At 41.5% G+C, this 20,180-nt stretch overlaps 1 protein-coding gene across 1 annotated transcript in view; it reads left to right on the forward strand.

The window, feature by feature from the left end:
- Positions 1-1,276: 1,276 nt before the first annotated feature.
- ROCK2 (Rho associated coiled-coil containing protein kinase 2) overlaps positions 1,277-20,180 on the forward strand; it is a 192,553-nt gene continuing 173,649 nt past the window's right edge. Inside the window, exon 1 of the mRNA XM_045010437.1 lies at positions 1,277-1,933. Within this exon, the coding sequence (XP_044866372.1) occupies positions 1,787-1,933 (147 nt within the window). The 5' untranslated portion in view covers positions 1,277-1,786. The remainder of the gene's footprint in view (positions 1,934-20,180) is intronic.

A 20,180-nucleotide genomic window follows, 5' to 3' on the forward strand; every position in this document is an offset into this window, starting at 1 on the left:
AGGTTTGATGCACTCACAATAGCCCGCGTTACTGAGGATATGCACTGCTGCCTTTTGTACTAGTTGGAGTTTCTTGAACATAGGATTCGTTCTACACTAGGGATGAACTTCCATATGAGGAGAGATTAAAGATTGAGCCTGTTCATTTTAGAAAAGAGATGACTAACAAGGGATATGAAAGAGGTCTATAAAATCATGACTGGTATGAACAAATTCATAGGGAAGTGTTATTTATCCCTTCACATAACACAAGAACTAAGGGTTACCTGGTGATATTGATAGACAACAGCTTTAAAACAAACAAATGGAAGTACTTCTTCACACAACACATGGTCAGCCTGTGGAACTTGCTACGATGGGATATTGTGAAGGCCAAAAGTATGGGTTAAAAAAAGAATTAGATAAGTTCACAGAAGACAGGTCCATCAATGGTTACTAGTCAAGATGGTCAGCGATGTAACCGCATGCTCTGAGTGTCATTAGCCTGTTTGCTAGGAACTGAAAGTGGGTGACAGAGGATGGATCACTTGATAATTACCTGTTCTGTTCATTCCTTCTGAAGCATCTGATACTGGTCACTGTAGGAAAACAGGATACTGGGCTAGGTTGACCATTGGTCCAACCCACTATATCTGCTCTTGGGTTCTTAACATCCATGAAGTTTGGGAGCCGTCAGCTCCAGGTCAACCCCTTGCAGGGATGGCACCAGGTGCACAGTGGGCTCTTGAGCTGCACCTTGTGTGTGTGTGGGGGGGGGGTTGGTTTGGAGTCACCACCCAATTATCATACAACACGTGTAGGGCTTTATAGGCCCAGCTGGTACATACATATACACACCACTGAGGACGGGAAGCTTGTGCCCCCCTCACCGACCCCTCCACGTGCTGGGTTCGCCGCCTTCCTCACACGCTGACTCAGGAGGAGGCGATGACGACAGGGCGGGTCACCCTGCTATTTTGGCCGGGCTGAGGGCAGCCGGAGGCGGCCGGGCAAGCTGCTCAGTGCCCGCTTTTGGGGGTGACCCAGCGCCGTCCCCGGGCCGCCGCTCGGCGCCACCCCCCGCCCCGCCAGCTGAGCTGAGGGGTATAGTTAGGCAATGAGCGAGCGCGGAGCTATGTGTCCTCTGCGCGGGGCGCCGTGTCCGGCCGCTCGGAGCGGAGGCTTGTGGGTAAGGGAGGCCGGCTGCTGGGTGTCAGGCTGAGGGGCGGGAGCCGGAGAATGGGGGCGGCGGGAGGCAGCGGCAGGGACAGTGACTCGCTGCGGGCGGCGGCCGCCCCATGGACTGAGTGACACGGCGAGAGAGGGGCAGCAGCGAGCCTCACGCCGCCGCCGGGAGCCGCTTCTCCCGCCCAGCCGCCGCCGGAGGAGGGGAGCCGGCCTCGAGCGCCGCCCGCCGCTTTCCCTCCGCCGCGGCGGGTGTTTGGTTGGTGCAATGGCCAGGCCGGTGCCGGGGACCCGGCAGTGACTCGGTGCCCGCCCAGAGCCGTCCTGAGCGGGGTGGGGGAGTCGGGGCCGCCGCGGGAATCTCTCTCCCCCCGCCCCGGCCGCTGCTCCGCGCCGTTCATGCCTTTGCAGCTGAGAGGTGCCCAGGGGCGGAGCAGCCTCAGCAGCGCCCAGTCGGGGAGCGTCCCCTCTGCTCCCCGCCCTGTTCCTGAGACAGGGCCCAGGCCCGGCCGGGAGCCCCCAGCTTCTCCGCAGCGCTAGGCCCCGGAGCGGATACCGGGGCCGGCTTCAGCGTGATCTCCTCCTGCCCGGCCGCTCGCCCAGCCCCGCGGGGAGGGGGAGGATGAGCCAGCTTCAGACAGCGAAGATGTCCGCTCCCCCCCCGCCTGCGCCCCTGCAGCCCGGGGAGGGGGTGACCACGAGCCGCCAGAGGAAGCTGGAGTCCATGATCCGAGACCCTCGGTCCCCAGTCAATGTGGAAAGTTTGCTGGTGAGTTAGACCCACCCCAGGCACAATAGGGGCCGCGGGAGCCTCCGCCTCCCAGGGATGGATGGATCGATGGTCGGACTGGCTGGGCGGGGTGATAAACAGCGCTCCCCTGGGCTTGTTCGGAGGGCAACGGTTCACTCAAACGTGGACGGGTTTTTGGTAGATGTCCCCTCTCAGCGGGGTGCATACTCACAGCCCCCTTGGCTGAGGGGTTGTGTGTGTGTTTGGGGGGGGGGAATGGGAAGAGAGAGAGAGTAATTCTCGATGGGTGGGTTGGGGGGAGCAATCACTTGATGTCTTTGAAAGGGATGGTGAGTGTTCTCCCTTTGAATGAATTTGGGAGGGTGTTGGTGCGATTCCCCCCTTGGGATCATGAGGGAAGGCCATGATGGTGAAAATGTGCTCTTGATGGCTGGCTGGCGTTGGGCAGGAGCGGGATGGGATGGTAGAGAACTACTCCCCCCCCCAGTGAACTTTGTGTATGTGTGTTGGGGGGGGGGGGGAGAGGCTGTGGAGTGCTTCCTGCTTGACTGTCTGGGGGTTGGCTGAGAGGGCTCCTTTCTTGGATGATGAGGGAAATGCCTTTGGATGGGGGCAGAGAGCTCTTTTCCATTAGCTTTATTTGCACTTAATTTACTCAATCTGGTATTAAGCATGGACTCTTAAGATTATTTTGAGACTTGGAAGCAAATACGTTTCCCCCCTATGTAGTGTCCAGGTATGTGTTACCTCCTCCTCGGTGCCCCCAAACTAAACCACACTGAATTACTCTGAAGTTAAAGATGAGACTTGCGGCCCGGAGCATGATGTAGAAACAGTGCAGGAAAAGAACACGCCTAGGAAAGAAATGTATCTTGGGGGTATAACAGGGACACTTATTTCCCGTTAGGGTGAATAAATGTCTCTCTGCCTTTTGTAATATAGAATTTTTTCCCTATTTGAGTATGAAGTGCTGTTTCCTCTCCGGGGAAACCCATGCCTCCAAGAAGGAGTGGAAAGGGAGTATGATCTCCCCATTTGACCATGTAAGCCCTAGAAAGATGGTGAGGGGGAGTCTCAGTGCTTTTACCAGGCATCAGATCTTCTCTGTCAGAACAGTGTTCTGAGGCAGAGAAGTCCTAGTGCCTGCAACCTGAGTGAAAGGTTTGGATTTTTTTTTTCTTCCCTGTTCCAAGAGTTGTTCATAGCAGGCACTTATTCTGAGAGGCCATGGGAGTCATTTGCAAAAAATGACTCAGTCCTGTTTGGCGAAAGTACAGGAACTGAGTGAACAGTGTGTGTGTGTGTCTTGCTGTGGGGTGGTGAGGGGGAGGATGGAGGGATCTCCTGTAATGTGTATTAAGTTCTTTTCATGCCTCTAGTTGTGCTATTCCTGTCATGGATACTCAGAGCCGGTGTACTGTCATCCATGATACTTGGTGGAGAGGGTGGGAAATAGTGCTACTGATTTCGCTGGGCTCTGGTAGGGTTTAACCTAGGCCAAAGCAAAGAGAGCTGCCTCTGGGCTTCACTCCCAGCATTTTCATGTCGGTATTTCATTCGGAAAACTTTGACCTATGGCCAGAAAGAGTAGTTTAAAATAGTACAGCAGATCTGAAAAACTCATCAGGTTAATACTTAATGCTGGCTGATTTTTTTTTTCTTCTTCACACTTTATTTTCAGCTTTTAAACTCATTATTTTTTGTCCTTGGACTTGGGAGTGTAGATATTGTAAAAGTGCAGTTCTTAATGTGATCTTGAATAAAAATTGCATGATGCAAAATTAAGACCAGTGTCTGCTTGATAATAGTTTAGCTAGTTTATACATTTTGTAACCTTACACCAGTATAATGTAGTTAGATCAGCTTATGCAATAAATGAGACATCACCAGAACAAGGTAAGAGGTTTATTGAGTAGACTATTAGGGCTTATTTTTATAGTAAAGGGCATAATTTTGTCTCATACACACCCTCTTTCTAGAATAGATACAACTTAAATATTGTTTGGAATGAATAACAATGGATGAAATGGCTTATACACAAAACAGTAAAATTTGATCATCTCAGTTTCATACATCTGAAATAATCAGTTATTAAATAATTTTGTTGTTGTATGTGAAAGCTGTAGTAATTTTCCGACAGATATTTCCACTCTTAGAGCTTGATAGTGTAGCTTTGTGAAGTTTGGCCCGGTGTTCCATGCTTCTTTTCTCCTAGATTGAATATGATGTACTGCATATGGAAACCTCACGTTTAAGTAGAGAGGAAGGTTTCTTTATAAACAGCTAAGTTAGGACAATTTGTGCTGAAAGTAGAAATGTACTTAAAGTGGAAATACAGTGGCAGATATTGGAGATGAGGAAACAGTCTTTAAAAGACTAATTACATTACAAAAAAGAATGTTGCATTATTTTTAGGTTGATGAAATGGTAACTGATCATTGTCTGAATAGGAAGAGTTTAAAACATAAACTATAGAATGGAATCTGTTTCCTAATACAGTACATCTAATAAGTCATAAAACAGCTGCTGATCTGCATTTTGTGTGAGTATTTTATTTTCGGTAAGCTGTAGAGAGGGAAAAATAATTGTTTTAATCTGCATCACATGGTGCAAATTTGAAAGAATTGAAAAGATGAGGTAAGAATTATCTTTCTCTGGATATCAGTCCCACTGCTTAGCACTGGCTATACTATTCAGTAATTACTAAATGAAGAGATTTTTGCTCTGTGCAGTCTGGAACATGGCTAAATATTGATCGGTAGAGTCTAAGGAGCCCAGTGCACAGATGCATAGAGTTTAAGGCCATCTAGTCTGGCCTTCTGTATATAAGAGGCCGTTACATTTAAACCAGCTACCTTTTATTGAGCTCAGTATCTTGTTTGATGGTAGCATATCTTCCACAAAGACATCCAGTTTTGATTTGAAAATATCAAGAGATGGAGATTTCACCATTTCCCTAATAGTTTGTTCTAATGGTTAATCACCCTCACTGTTTTTGTTTGTTAAATGTGCCTTACTTCTAATTTGTCTGGCTTTAGCTTCCAGCCGTTGGTTCTTGTTATGCCTTTCTTGGCAATACTGAAGAGTCTTATAGTACCCCATATTTTTTCCCTGGGAAGATACTTACATACTGCAATTAATTCACCTTTGTCTTCTTTGTGGTAAACTGAATACATTGAGCTCTTTAAGTCTCATGTTTAAGGCATTTTCTCCAGCCATCAAATTATTGCTGTGCCTCTTGTCTGCACCCACTCCAATTTTTCAAGGTCCTTTTTAAAATATGCACCCCAGAAATGTATGCAGTATTCTAGTATTGGTTTCAGTGATGCCATAGACAGGCATAAAAACCCCAAGGAGTTCAGTGGCACCTTAAAGGCTAGTGGATTTATTTGGGCATAAGCTTTCATGGGTAAAAAAACCTGAATCTGAAGAAGTGGGTTTTTTACCCATGAAAGTTTATGCTGAAATAAATCTGTTAAACTTTATGGTGCCACTGGACTCCTCATTATTTTTGTGAATACAGACTAACACGGCTACCCCTCTGATAATAGACGGACATAAATTACTTTCCTATTCCTACTTACTACTCCTCTTGTATATCTAAAGATTGCATTAGTTTTTTGCCACAGCATCACTCTTCAGTGGGAGCTCATGTTGAGTTGCTTGTCCACTGTGACCCCTAATTCTTTTTCAGAATCACTGTTTTCCAGGACATAGTCATCTATTCTGTAGGTATGGCCTGCATTTTTCCCCTTTAGATGTATGACCTAATGTTTGGGTGTATTAAACATGTTTTGTTTGAATGGGCCCAGCTTACTAAGCAATGCAGATTGCTCTGTAGGTCTCCTCATTGTTTACCATTCTGTCAGTCTATGTCATTCTCAAATTTTTTGGAAGTGATTTTATATTTACTTCCAGATCATTGATAAAAATGTTGAATAGTGTCAGGCGTAGTACTGATCCATTTAGAACTCTACTAGAGATACCCCTATTCAGTGACGATTCCCCATTGATAGCTGCGTTTTTACATCTGTCAGATAGTTCTTAGTCCATTTAACTCATGCTTCGTTATACACCAGTATTATACACTTCATTTATGTAACAGTTGTATCACTCAATGGGTTTGTCTTCATTAGGATTTAAAAGTATATTGATAAGTGTTTACTAATACTTAACATGTTCTAAAAGTCTAGTGCAGACAAGGCAGTGTAGACTGAAGGGTTGAAGCTAGGTTCCTCCCCTGATTCAGCTCTCTCAGTTTAGCACACATTAGCGGGGCCGGGCGAGCATCTCAGACACGCAGCTCCTGCGGGTAACTCTAGGCTTATCATGCCTTCCTATTATCCCGGACATGTTCGGCTTTTTGGAAATTCCTCCTGGACGGCGATTTGAGAACCAAAAAGCTGGACATGTCTGGGAAAATACGGACATATGGTAATCCTATAACCATTGCCTCTTTAACCAAGGGGGTGGGAAAAACAACCAACAAAACCCTGCTGCAAAAGAGTAAACAAAGGGATTTGATTGCCTGAGAGGAACTACTACTAACCATTTACACAAAACTAAATGGCTGTAACATAGATAACTCTGAATTTCAACCAAAGATCTATGTGAGTCAAATACTAGCTGTTGGCAGAGTAAAGCATTTTTGGAGAGTGAAGTTCCACAGCAAAGTGCCACCTAAGACTGGGATTTATAGTAGGTCACCAACAAAAACAACGCAAGAAGAGGAAATGAAAGCTGAACGGACAAAAGGAAAGACTAGGATCATGTGGGATAATGCCAAAGGTCACCCCAGAAATGATTTGAGAGAAACTATAATTTGTATTACTATAGTACCTAGGAGCCATAGTCAAAGACCAGGACTCTGGTGCTGTACAAAGACAGAACAAAAAGATGGTCCTTGCCCCAAATAGTTTATGGTCTATGAATATTGTTAACATGGAGATAGATTTGGACTGAGAGATCGGGAGAAACAGAAGAAACTATCATTTTGATCTTGTATTTTGTGCATCTAACCAATAAATCTTGTCATCTGACCCTTAACTGCAATCTGAACAATTTCATGATAGGACTTAGCAATTTAAACTAACTTGTTAATCAACATTTAGTATAAGGCTTTTGACACAGTTTCACATGACATTCTCATAAGCAAATTAGGAAAATGTGATCTACATTAAATTACTATAAGAGGGGTGCATAACTGGTTGAAAGATCAACACTCAGAGTAGTTATCAGTAGTTCATTGTCAAGCTGGAAAGAAGTATCTAGTGGGGTCCCGCTGGCTCTGTCCTGGGTATGTCAATATTCAACACTTTCATTAATGACTTGGAGAACAGAGTGAAGAGTATGCTTATAAAATGTGCAGATGACACCAACCTAGGACAAACTGCAAGCACTTTGGAAGACAGGATTAGAATTCAAAATGACCTTGACAAATTAAAGAATTGGTCTGAAATCAACAAGATGAGATTAAATAAAGACAAGTTCACACTTGGGAAGCAAAAAGCAAATGTGTAACTATAAAATGGAGAATAACTGTTTAGGTGATAATACTGCTGAAAAGGATCTGGGAGTTATAGTGGATCACAAACAGGATTTGAGTCAACAATGTGATGAAATTGCAAAAAAGGCAAATATCCTGGGTAATGTCATATTCAAAACATGAGAGGTAACTTTCCCACTCTATGTGGCACTGGCAAGGCCTGAGTTCGAGTACCATATCCAATTCTGGCCACCACACTTTAGGAACAATGTGGACTAACTGGAGAGTCAAGAGGAGAGCAACAAAAATGATTAAAGCAGGGCTTTGGAGCTGTGCTCCGGCTCCACTCCAGCTCCAGGCAAAAACCTGCAGCTCCACTGCTCTGGAGCTGCTCCGCGCTTCAGCTCCGCGCTCCACTCCAAAGCCCTGGATTAAAGGGTTTATAAAACCTGACCTCTGAGGAAAGGTTAAAAGAATTGGGCATGTTTAGTCTGGAGAAAAGAAGACTGAGGGGGAATCTGATAAGTCTTCAAATATATCATGGGAATAGAGCAGCGATTCTCAAACTGGGGTCCGCCAGTCATGTCTGGGACCGCCGGCCTCGCTGATCAACTCCTCCCACTACCTCCCAGTGCCTCCTGCACGCCACAGAACAGCTGTTCAGCAGCATGCAGGAGATGCTGGCAGGAGGGGGAGGAGTGGGGCTGGGGTGCGCTTGGGGGAGGGGCGAAAAGAGGTGGGGAAGAGGAGCGGCAGGAGTGGAGTGGGGGTTGGAAGAGGTGGGGCGGGAGTGGGGCTTTGGGGGAGGGGGTGGAATGGGGGCAGGGCCTAGGCTTGGGCACCCCTGGGGAAAATTAGGGGTCCGTGAAAAATTTTTAATCAAAGGTGGGGTCCTCAGGTTGCTAAAGTTTGAGAACCACTGGAATAGAGTGATCTATTGTTCTCCATGACCACTGAAGATAGGACAAAGAAGTTATTGGCTTGATGGGCAGCAAAGGAGATTTAGGTTAGATATTTGGAAAAACTTTCTAACAACAAGGGTAGTAACCTCGGGAACAGACTTCCAAGGGAGGCCGTGGAACCTCATCATTAGAGCTGTTTAAGAACAGGTTAGACAAACACCTATCCAGGATGATCTAGGTTTATTTGGTCCTGCCTCAGCACAGAGAGCTAGACTTGATGATCTCTTGAGGTCCCTTCCAACCCTACATGTCTATGATTTCTACCCTGTTTTAAAGTTACCTTAAAGCCCAAGCATTGTGGCAGCAAAGGAGAGTGGAAGAAACTAGAAGTCCTTATATGTTAATAGGAATCAGCCTCACTTTAAGTTTTCAAACCAACAGAAACTACTGTTGAAGTCATTCCAGATTATTTTAGGACAATGACTGAGGGTTTTGCTTATTTGGAGCGGAGTCTGATCATCTTAGTTTAGAAATGTGAATTAATTTTCTGAAATTATTTATTTTTTTCAGTTTATATATTCATTCAGTATAAAACAGTCTATCTTTTGCTCCAGGCATTCCTTGACATTTTAAAAATAGTTATACAAACTACTACTCATGGAGCATAAATCATAACTCAGCAACTAAATATCTATTTCCAATCCTTATGACCTAGCACCAGAGTCCTACTAGTCTCTCTCAAGTAGGGAAAAGCAAATGTGCCTTGCAGTGTGCTCCAAAAGTCAAAACAGTAGGACTATGTTATATCAGTGGGCTCAAGTTGCAAAGCTGAAAATCCAACAAACACCACACCCCACCCACCCTAAACCAACCTCGATATCCACCCAAACTTAGCTGCCATAACCATTCAGTGGCCTTTGGTATACATAATTATTAAAAAACAAAAAAACAAAACAAAACCAACAAAAAAAGATTTTACCAAATACAAGCACTGTCAACATGAAATTTTCTCAATCTTCCACTTGCTGTGTGGCAATGGGTGGAAGAGAAAAGAGAATCTGTCCACCCCTAAGAACTATTGCTACAATAGTCTACTGTGCTGAATACGTGACTAGTTAAGAAAGCGAATTCCTTCACGGTTTTTCATTTCCTGATCATACTTAAACTGAAAAGAATTGCATAAACAGTCTTCTTATTTTCAGCAGATTATCTGCATCATTCACCTAGTGAGAGACAAGAACTGCTTTAACATAGCAATTATTCTGCAGATATTATGCAAAGTAGAGTCCAATATACACAACGGAAATATTGCAGTTGTCCAGAACACTCAAATTACAAAATCAAAATCAGTTTTTTTAACAGTGAGATGCCGGAGTATCACTGTATATATATTAAACTCTGTCACTCCCAAGACCTTTAGATGTGAAGATATGTCCTGTGGCTGTTGTTAAATTGCATTATTCTAAAATAAAATCACTTTCTGATCAACTCTGCATGCATTATAACACCTTGCAACTAACTGCAAGTGTATTCATCAAACTAGTAGTCAATCTAATGCAATCATCCAACTGTCTCAGGAAGATTCATTCTGTCACAGCACTGTCCAAAGAGCAAACTACAGATCAAGAATGGTCAACCACATGGGTTCAAAAAGACCCTTCAAATGGTTGATACATCATAAACTGTGTTATACAGCCACTTCAGAGTATGATATGAACTTGTGCTTCACTTACAGACCCATCCTCTTCACTGGATAGGGAGGTGGGCCAAAGCTGATACAATGGGGTTGGGAGGAAGGTGAAAGACAAAGTAGGATTTGTACGAAAGTACAATTCCCAGGACTGCTCAGAGGTCAAACAAGGAGTATCCCACTAGCTTATATGAAGGCCATGCTCCGTTATAAAAAGGAGATTACCAAAATGTTTAAAGTCCACGTGGAAACTTAGCTGCTCCATTCTTTGTGCTTTGAGGACCTCTAGCTCAACCTCAATATTGAGGTTGCAACATTTTGTATACTTCATTTCAGTAATGGCTGCACAGCATGCAAAGGTCAACAGTGATTAATTTCCATAAACTAAAAGGAGGCAAAAGAATTAATCTATCATTTATCAAGCATTCAACTCTCTACTAGTTATGGGTTTCAGGCAATATGTAGAGAGCAGGTTACAAGATGGATGAGGAAGAGGCTTCACACCAGCAGACCTTTCACACCACAATTCAGAGCAATTAATCAGATGGGAGTATTTAAGAAAGTCAACAGAACTAAAAGTATCAGAAACAATCCAAAACATTCACCAGCCTTGGTTGAAATTTGTCAGCTCGGTCAGGAAGAAAAAGAAAGTTCCTATGTAGTCTCGATTCATTAGTGACCACAGAACAGAAAATGTCTAAATTTCTTATTTCATTAGTATTACATCTATTGCTATGGCAGCTCAGTACTTCATTTATAAAAATTAAGATATGGAAATTACATGTCATCTGCAATTGAGGACACACGTGGGGATGGAACGGGCAGCGGGGCAGGAAGTCTCTGGGGAGAAGTTGGGGGATGTTTGGGGGCTTGGCACAGCCCTGCATCGTTGGTGCACAGTGACCTGTGGAGCTGTTAGTAGAGCTTTGCAAATCCATGGATATCCACGAACAATTTTTGCGGATCGCAAATCGGACGCAGATACAAATTTTTGTATCCATGCAGTCTAGACATAACTAGAAAACAAAGGAGCCAGTTTCTCCTTAATCAGAAGCCATCTACAATGATTATCTCAACTCGATAATATTCTAATATTTTAGTGTAGACTTTATTAGCTAACACCTAAACAACACAGTCTAAACTTTAACAGATGCTAAAGACAAATCCAGTGTAAATGAGAAGCTAAGAGAACAGTAATAGTAGTAGCTGAGTGTTAAATATCTTGGTATATTCATACTTTCAAAATTTAAAGAGTTAAAAACAAATTGCCTATTTAATTAAAATTCACTTTCTTAAAATGAAGTTTATTTATAAACATATATTTAAATTTGTTTAAATATATTGAATAGGGGGATGGGAGACAACCCCAAAACAAATATTTTCTGGTAAATCCTAGGACCTATATCAAGCATAGATGTGACATATATTTTCTGAGAGTAGGTAAGGGAAAAGAATGCCAGCTATTCTATATTCAGTACTGTCATCAATTAAATAAATACCAACTGTATTCCAGCTGTGTTAATTCAGGCCCCAATTCCAAAAGCTGATCTGCATTAGCAGAGCCACATTGATTTAGGGCCTTCATGTTGTCATAAGAGTCTGTCACATGGATCAGTTTGCAGGAGAGGGTCTTTAATAAGTAAAACTTTAGAATCGATTCCCATTTTCTCTTCTAATAGAAAAGCTGTTTGATTGGCATGAATTTACCTCTACATAATTTTGAATGAGTAATATTAGTCCATCATTTGTTAATTTGCACAGTCAAACACCGGGAAGAGCTCAGTCAACATGCCACTAGTTCTGATCTGAAGAGTTAGGGCAATAAACTAGTGGGAAGGCCAAATGATCCTTGTCTGTGGAGAGGCCATTTGTTTCATGCAGTTCTTGGTAAGAAAGTGAATAGAACTTGCAAGAATTAGGCCAAGTCTACACTACCACTTACTTCAGTATAACTTACATGACTCTGGTGTGTGAATAAGCCCACCCCCCTGAGTGGCGTAAATTACACCGACTTAAGCACCAGTGTGGACAGTGCTATGTCCCCAGGAGAAGCTCTCTACTGCCTCTTGTGGAGTTGGATTATTACATAGAGCGTCTCACCAGATGCGCTACAGCAGTGCAGCTGTGCCAATGTAGCACTTCTACTGTAGACTAGCCCTTAGTCAACATCAGGGTTCCTAAATAATTCTGGTTTATTGATTCAAAATCCCTCCCCACCTGCTTTTTTTTTTCTTTTTTAAATCTTTATAATTCCAGAAGTTTGATTAAGGAGCAAAAGTAGCTGAAAATATGAGCTTTTATAGCAGTAGAACTGCTTGACTTTTGTTGCTTGTTCATCATTTGCAAACAGTCTTAATGGTAGTCTTCCTAGTAGAGCTGACCGGAGGATGACAATTCTGTTTCATTGCAGATTTCTTGGTTTGAAAATCTGTTTCTGTTCTGCATTGGAACAGAAACAAAACTTTTCATTTTGGCAAAAACGTTCCAATAAGTTCTACTTCTTTAGGTCTTGTTGCTGCAAACTCATCCATGTGGGTGGACCCTTGTGCAGTCCCATTAACTTCCGCATAGGGACTGTCTGCTGTAAAGATCAGCATGAATCGGTGTACAAAATTGGGTCCTTAATTAGCACCCTTTCTCTTATCCGTAGCTGCAGTGATTTAAGGGAAAATGAACTATACAGTTTTGTGAATTAACTTTTTTTTTTTAATTTAAAAAATGTAGATTGAAATAAATGTAGGGTGTCTTGCTTATGCTTAACCTTCCTCCCACCAAGTGGAGGATGAATGTATGTATTCATAAAAAAACTGTCTATAGTAAATATAACTTCATGTTTTGAATAATGGAATATTCTTTTGTTAGCTACTAACCTATTATAAATACAATCTGTATCATAAATAATTGGTCTCATTGTTAGCTGAAGGTTTCCAGTCTATTAAATTCAAAACGTTGGTTACATTTAAAAAAAAAAAAAGACTTATCTCCACTGTTCTCTTAATACATATTGGAGCTTGCCAGTGTTTCATCTGTAGAAAGTAACTGTGACCATATCACTTACATGGAGAAGCTGTGTGTATATTTTAAGAATGTAAATGATTGAGTCCTAAGAAATAGATTACATGGTAAAGAAAAAAAATAATGGATTAAATTTTATATTCTTACTCAAACTTTACTTAAGCTGTTATCAAAAACCACCAAATGTTTTTAGTAACAGATTTATTTAAAATACTTTTTTCAGTGGCATACAGCTTTAGTTAAGAACAAGAGTACTGTGTTTAATCTGGCAACCTTTATAAGGAATAAACCTTTTAAATTAGTCTGTAACTGTGTAAACAAAACACTGAAGTTAGTGCTTAGTTCCTAAGTCACATGTACTGTGTGTCAGGCCTTCCCTACACTAGGGAAACGTTAAAAAAAAATCCCACCATTGTTTGGAGTCCTAGTGTAGATGGGATGTCAGCTGCTTGTCCTGTTCCAAGCACTATATTCATTAGAACTGCCATGAGCAAGGTTATGTGACACAGTGCTTAAAATGGTGGCAGTGGCCACTAATCAATCTATGCCATGGCTGGAATTTTACTAACAACATTGTTGCTATTTTGAGAAATTTTGGACAGAATTCTCTAGTGTAGGCAGGCCTTATTCAATTACAGGTGTTTGTTGGAAGCAGCTCTAACACTCTCTTTTTCTATGTTCATGTGCTGTTGTGACAGTTACTGAAATAATTTACATATTCAAAATATTTTTGCGTAAAATGACATGCAACTAAAACGAAAATCATTCCAGTTTTGACTTGGCTATTGCTATTACTATATTGAACTCCATGTCTCTTTCACACAGAAAACATAATTTACCATATATATATATAGAGAGAGAGAGAGAGAGAGAGAGTAGGTGATTTATGCCTATTTAATTGGTGACTGACAGTTTAGTGCTGTTTTGATGCTGTAATGATCTCTGGTTAACATAACAGGAAAACAGAGAATTGCAATATCTTCAAGTTACTGCACATTAATATAAACATCTTGGGGGGGTAGGAGGAGGGGGTTAATACCAGTTCCCACTATATTTAGGTTGTCTAATGCTTTCCCATATGAAAAATTCTTGCAATTTTTTTTTGAGATTCTCTACCATTTCCATTTTTTTGGGAGGGGGAAACAATCCTTTGAAATTTGGCAGGGAGAAAACCCTGAGTCAACCTCCCTCCCACCCATGAAATTTGTTCAGGGTTTGGCTGAAAGAGAAACTTCTGAAAATTGTAATTTATCTTCTGTTGCTTGTAGTGTTGCCAGAATAATAACTGAACGTGAACATTCTGATATAAGCCTGGACCCATACTGCAGCAGCATTAGACACTGCACTGGGATGGGAATCCTGGGAGTGGACATCCTCTCTGGAAGGGAGAGGATAGCTGACCTAAGCTCCTCCCAACCCCTCCCCCCCAAAATATAGCATATAGCCTTAGTGGTCCTTCTTTTCCCTCAACACCCTCTCTCCCCAATCTCTGTGAGCACCACATGGGGAAGGAGCTCCTGCTACTGCTTTGGCAGGGGAGAAAGAGAGCTGGATTCCCACTGCCTTCCTATGATGATGAGGTTGTTATAGTTGTACACGATATATATATTTTTACCTTTTTCCTAACTTTTGAGTGCTTAACTTTTCAACTTAAATAATAATCTTGTAATTTGAGCTTTTAAAAAGTCTAATTTCTGAGAAATGTGTGATTGTGTAATACAACCCTATCATAGCAGTTCTGTCCAAGGGAGCAGAATTAATGTTGCACACACAGTCTAAACTTTTGAATTCTTTAGTGTGGAACTTTAATGTTCACTTAATGCAATTTTTTTGTGGACTATATCTTCAGTTTGTAAAGAAAGTGCTTTGGGATGGAATCATTCACATTGACAGTGAAAAGTGATAGCTAAGAAAAATGAATCAGTGTAATGAATCAAAGGTAATCAAATGTTTAAAGCTGCTGGCTTAGTGAAAATAAGGAGAGCATTTTAATGAATATTGTATACATACAACCCACTAATTTTAGGGTCCTGATCTTGCAATGGATTCACCCATGTGGATCAGGGCCTTAACTTAAATATCTTAATAAGTGCCAAGTCAGTTTGGCTTGGTAATTTATTTAGGCACGTATAAATTTGGACTGTAGGTTACTGACTCTCCCTTTTCTCCTTCTGTGACTGAAGACAACTCCTCCTTGAATTACTCATGTATCAAGGTGATGCTGACAGCTTATTCTTGTAGTATAGTCACCAACGTTTACTTCTTTGTTGTTCTTTAGTTAATAGTTTCTCGTAGAACCTCAGACCATTATGAACATTTTTTTTGAGCGACGCCCATATCAGTGTGATAGTCACTTGAAACAGACCAGGGGGTGAACTAGAAATAGAATTCTACCATACAAAAATATGGCACTTTACTGTCTAGCAAAGTGAAAATATGCAAACCCCAATAATATTTTCCTAGAAAGCCACAGTTACTATGCCACTCCTTAGCAACGGTTCAATGTGCTATTGTGAGGAGACTTCAGGACTGAATTTACTTATGTTATGAATTATTAGCCTAAAGAACTAAAACCACAAAGCCTTTGTATTCTCTGTTCCCTGAACTTGCTGCAAAAACCACCCATTGATACAGAATTTTCTTCCAGAACTCAAGCTTGTTTCTAGCTGTTATGTTTGCAAAGAAAATCTTCAAAATATAAACTGAGTTATGCAATACTGTCTGCCTGAGTGTTTTGGTAGCCTGAAACAACAGCTTTGAGAGGTGTGAATCCCTTAGTCCATCTTAATGATGTGTTATCTCTGAAACCCAAAGAAGATAATTTAAATGTCAGCATTAACTATTTCACTGCTATTCATTTTAGCAGAATATCCACTTACTGTACTTATCCCATGTGTGCTTTTCATGTTTTTTTGGGGTGGCAGGAGCTCCAGTTATTTCCTACTTAGCTGCCAAAGTGTCTAGCCAACAGTGCAGTTATGTATTATCAATACTAAAAACCTGTAACACGACAAACTGAAAATATGGAGACTGCAAAATAAACTGATGTTATATGAATGTAATGTCATTTTCTTATTCAATAAACTAATATTTTTTTTAAAATGTACATTAATTTGCTCTCAGGCTTAGTTTACTATATCAGAACAACACAGAATCCATGATGCCTTGTTAAAGAATTTAGATCTAGCTTTTGGTTGAATATGCCATGCCTTGAGTAGAGCTATGTTACCTAAGGTACATTTGGGGATGCAGTTTATTTTAATTACATTTCTTTGCTGATCTACAGCATGGATAAAAATAGATGATTTTTTTAAAAAAGATTTTTTGTTTGTCAGATTTTTTTTTGTATTTAAATTAAACACATTTTTCTTTTGAAATTGACGACCTTTGGTTGTACTATAATGTATTCAATTCATTTAAGTTAAATAACAATAACACAAAAGGAAGTATGTGTTTGCTGCTGGAATTTTAAAGACAGTCAAATCACTGAACTGGTGGAAGTCATAGGCTTAGCACCTGGAACCAGAGTTTGTTGAAGTACTAAACCCGTTTTGGACAGCAGTAGGCCTCTTCTGCAGGTGTAGAGAGAACATATTTTCTTCATTTCAGTTTAACAAACCAGTTGCAAGTTGAAAACGCAGAAAAGCTTGTTTTAAACATAAGAACAAGAGAGGGCGATACTGGGTCAGACTAATGGTCCATCTATCTCAGTATCCTATCTTCTGACAGTGGCTGGGGCAAGATGCTTCAGAGGCAATGAACAGAACAGGGTAGTTTATTGCATGACCCAACCCCTGTAATCCAGTCCCAGCTTCTAGCAGTCAGAGGTTTAGGGACATCCAGAGCATGGGTTGCATCACTGACCATCTTAATCAATAGCCATTGATGGACCTATCCACCTGAACTTACCTAATTTTTTTAACTCAGTTATACTTTTGGCGTTTTCAGCATCCTCTGGTAATGAGTTTCACAGGTTGACTGTGCGTTGTATGAAGAAGAAATTCCTTATGTTTATTTTAAACCTGCTGCCTATTAATTTCATTGGGTGACCACTGGTTCGTGTGCTATGTGAAGGAGTAAATAATACTTACTTCTCCATACCATTAATGATTTTTTAGACCTCAATAATTAGGGTCCTAACAAATTCACACTCCATTTTGGTCAATTTCATGGTCATAGGATTTTAAAAATCATAAATTTCATGGTTTCAGATATTTAAATCTGAAATTTCATGGTGTTGTAACCATGGGGGTTCTAATCCAAACGGTGGCTGTAGGGGGTGGGGGTCGCAGTATTGCCACCCTTACTTTTGTGCTGCTGCTGGTGGCAGCGGTGCTTCCTTCAGAGCTGGGCTCCCAACCAGCAGTCGCAGAGCTACCTGAAGTACCCGGAAATGGGTCTGACCCCACCCCGGGAGGGCCCCTGCAGGGGAAGAGAAAGTCCTGTCCCTCCTCAGCCTGGCCAGGACTAACATCTGGAGACTGGTGCATGGTAACAACCCCCAGGCCCTCCACTAGCTGGATTTCACAGGTGAGACAAGATTTCACAGGGGAGATCAGATTTCATGGTCCATGATGCATTTTTCACAGCCATATATTTGGTAGGGCCCTATCTATAATATCTCTCCTTGGTTGTCTCTTTTCCAAGCTGAACAATCCCTGTCTTTTTAATATCTCCTTGTATGGAAAGTGTTCCATACCCCTAACCATTTTTGTTCCCTTTCTCTGTATCTTATCCAATTCATCTTTTTTTGAGATGGGGTGACCAGAACTGCATGCAGTATTCAAGATTGGGGCATACAATGGATTTATATAGCAGCAGTATGGTATTTTCTTTTTATTATCTATCTCTTTCATAATGGTACCTAACGTTCTGTTACGTTTTTTTGACTATCACTCCACATTGAGCCAGTGTTTTCAGAGAACTATCCACAATGACTCCAAGAGCTTCCTTCAGTGGTGAAGGCTAATGTAGACCCCATCATTTTGTATGTCTAGTTGGGATTATGTTTTCCAGTGTGCATTACATTGTATTTATCAACGTTAAAATTCATCTGCCATTTTGTTGCCAGTCACCCAGTTTTGTGAGACTCCTTTCTAACTCTTTGCAGTGTACTTTGAACTTAATTATCCTGAGTAATTTTGTGTTGCCTGAAAACTTTTCCACCTCACTGTTCACACTTTTTTCCAGATTGTTTATGAATATGTTGAATAGCACTGGTCTCAGTACAGATCCTTGGGGGACCCCTATTTACCTCTCTCCACTGTGAAAACTAACCATTTATTTTTATCCTTTGTTTCTTATCTTTTAACCACTTACTGATCTGTGAGAGGACCTTTCCTCTTATCCCATGACTGCTTAGCTTGCTTAAGTGCAGTGTAGTTGTAGTCTTGTTGGTCCCAGGATATTAGAAAGAAAAGGTGGGTGAGGTAATGTTTTATTAGACCACCTTCTGTCGGTGAGAGAGACAAATTTTTAAGCTTCTTCAGGTCTGAGAAAGGAACTCCCAGTGTCACGGGAAAATGTAAGGTGGATCACATTGTTTAGCATTAGTAGTTAGAACGGATTGTAAGGGACCTTTCCAGGTAGAGTGGCCTGTTACACTTCTGCAGTCATAGGACAAAAAGAGGGAGTTTAATGGGTTACAGATTGTTGTAATAAGCCATAAATCCAGTGTCTCTGTTCAGTACATGATTTTTGATGTCTAGCAGAGTAATGAATTTAAGCTCCCAGGCTCGTCTTTTTAAAGTGTTGTGCATGTTTCCTTTGAGGTTGAGGACTAATAGGTCAGATATAGAGTGATCACTTTGTGATTGGGTGTTTTTGTCTTTTATCATCTTCCTGTGTGAGTTCATTCAAGGGTGTAGTGATTGTCTGGTTTCACCCAAATAGTTGTTATTGGGGCATTTAGTGTACTGGATCAGATATACCACATTAGTAGTAGGCATGTGTAGGATCCATGGATGTTAAAAGGTATGTTATGGAGGGTGTTGATCATTGTAGCAGTGGAGATATGTCTGCGGGTTTTGTATGTGTTGTTCTGGCAGGGTCTGGTGCCTCTTTGAGTTGGTATAGCCTGGTCTATGGGGAGCTTGCTTCTGATGATGAGCTTGGAGAGACTGGGGGGTTGTTTGAAGGTCAGAAGTGGGGGTTCAGGGAAGATTTTTTTCAGGATGGGGTCCCCATCAAATATGGGTAGTAGTTGTTTGATGATATCCCATATGTGTTCTAAAGGTGTTAGAGGGGTTTTTATTTTTGTATCGAAGCAGGTTCTCTCAGGGTATTTAGGTGGCCTGTTCCATAATGTTATCTACTCTTCTTGCAGGGTGTTCTTGTTTGGTGAAGATTGTTTTAAGCATGTTAAGGTGTATATCGCAGACTTTCTCCTTGAAGCATATTCTGTAGTATCTGAGTGCCAGGCTATAGATAACAGCTTTCTTGGTGTGTTTGGGGTTGTCAATGGATCTTTGTGCGTTTCTTGTATATGGCTGTCTGTCTCTAAGGTTCCATTGTTTAAGGTGATTGTGGTGAGCAGGAAGTTGATGCTAGTGTGGGAGTGTTCCAGAGAGAGTTCTGTGGAGGGGTGGTGGTGGTTGTGGAAATCTATGAGGGAGTTTAAGCTCTCTGTCCAGAGGATGAAAATATCGACAAAGTATCTCAGATATATCATTGGTTTTGTGGTACATTTGTCCAGACATTCTTCTTCAAGTCAGCCTGTGAAGAGATTGGCATATTGGGAAGCCATAGAATGATAGAATCATATGACTGGAAAGGACCCCGAGAGGTCATCTATAAGGTGGGTGCATAACTGGCTGGATAACCATACTCAGAGAGTAGTTATTAATGGTTCCCAATCCTGCTGGAAAGGTATAACAAGTGAGGTTCCGAAGGGGTCTGTTTTGGGACGGGGTCTGTTCAATATCTTCATCAACAACTTAGATATTGGCATAGAAAGTACACTTATTAAGTTTGCAGATGATACCAAACTGGGAGGGATTGCAACTGCTTTGGAGGATAGGGTCATAATTCAAAATGATCTGGGCAAATTGGAGAAATGTTCTGAGGTAAACAGGATGAAGTTTAACAAAGACAAATGAAAGTGCTCCACTTAGGAAGGAACCATCAGTTTTACACATACAGAATGGGAAGAGACTGTCTAGGAAGGAGTACGGC

This window comes from Mauremys mutica, chromosome 3 (genome assembly GCF_020497125.1).
Source record: "Mauremys mutica isolate MM-2020 ecotype Southern chromosome 3, ASM2049712v1, whole genome shotgun sequence".
NCBI classification, from domain to species: Eukaryota; Metazoa; Chordata; order Testudines; family Geoemydidae; genus Mauremys; species Mauremys mutica.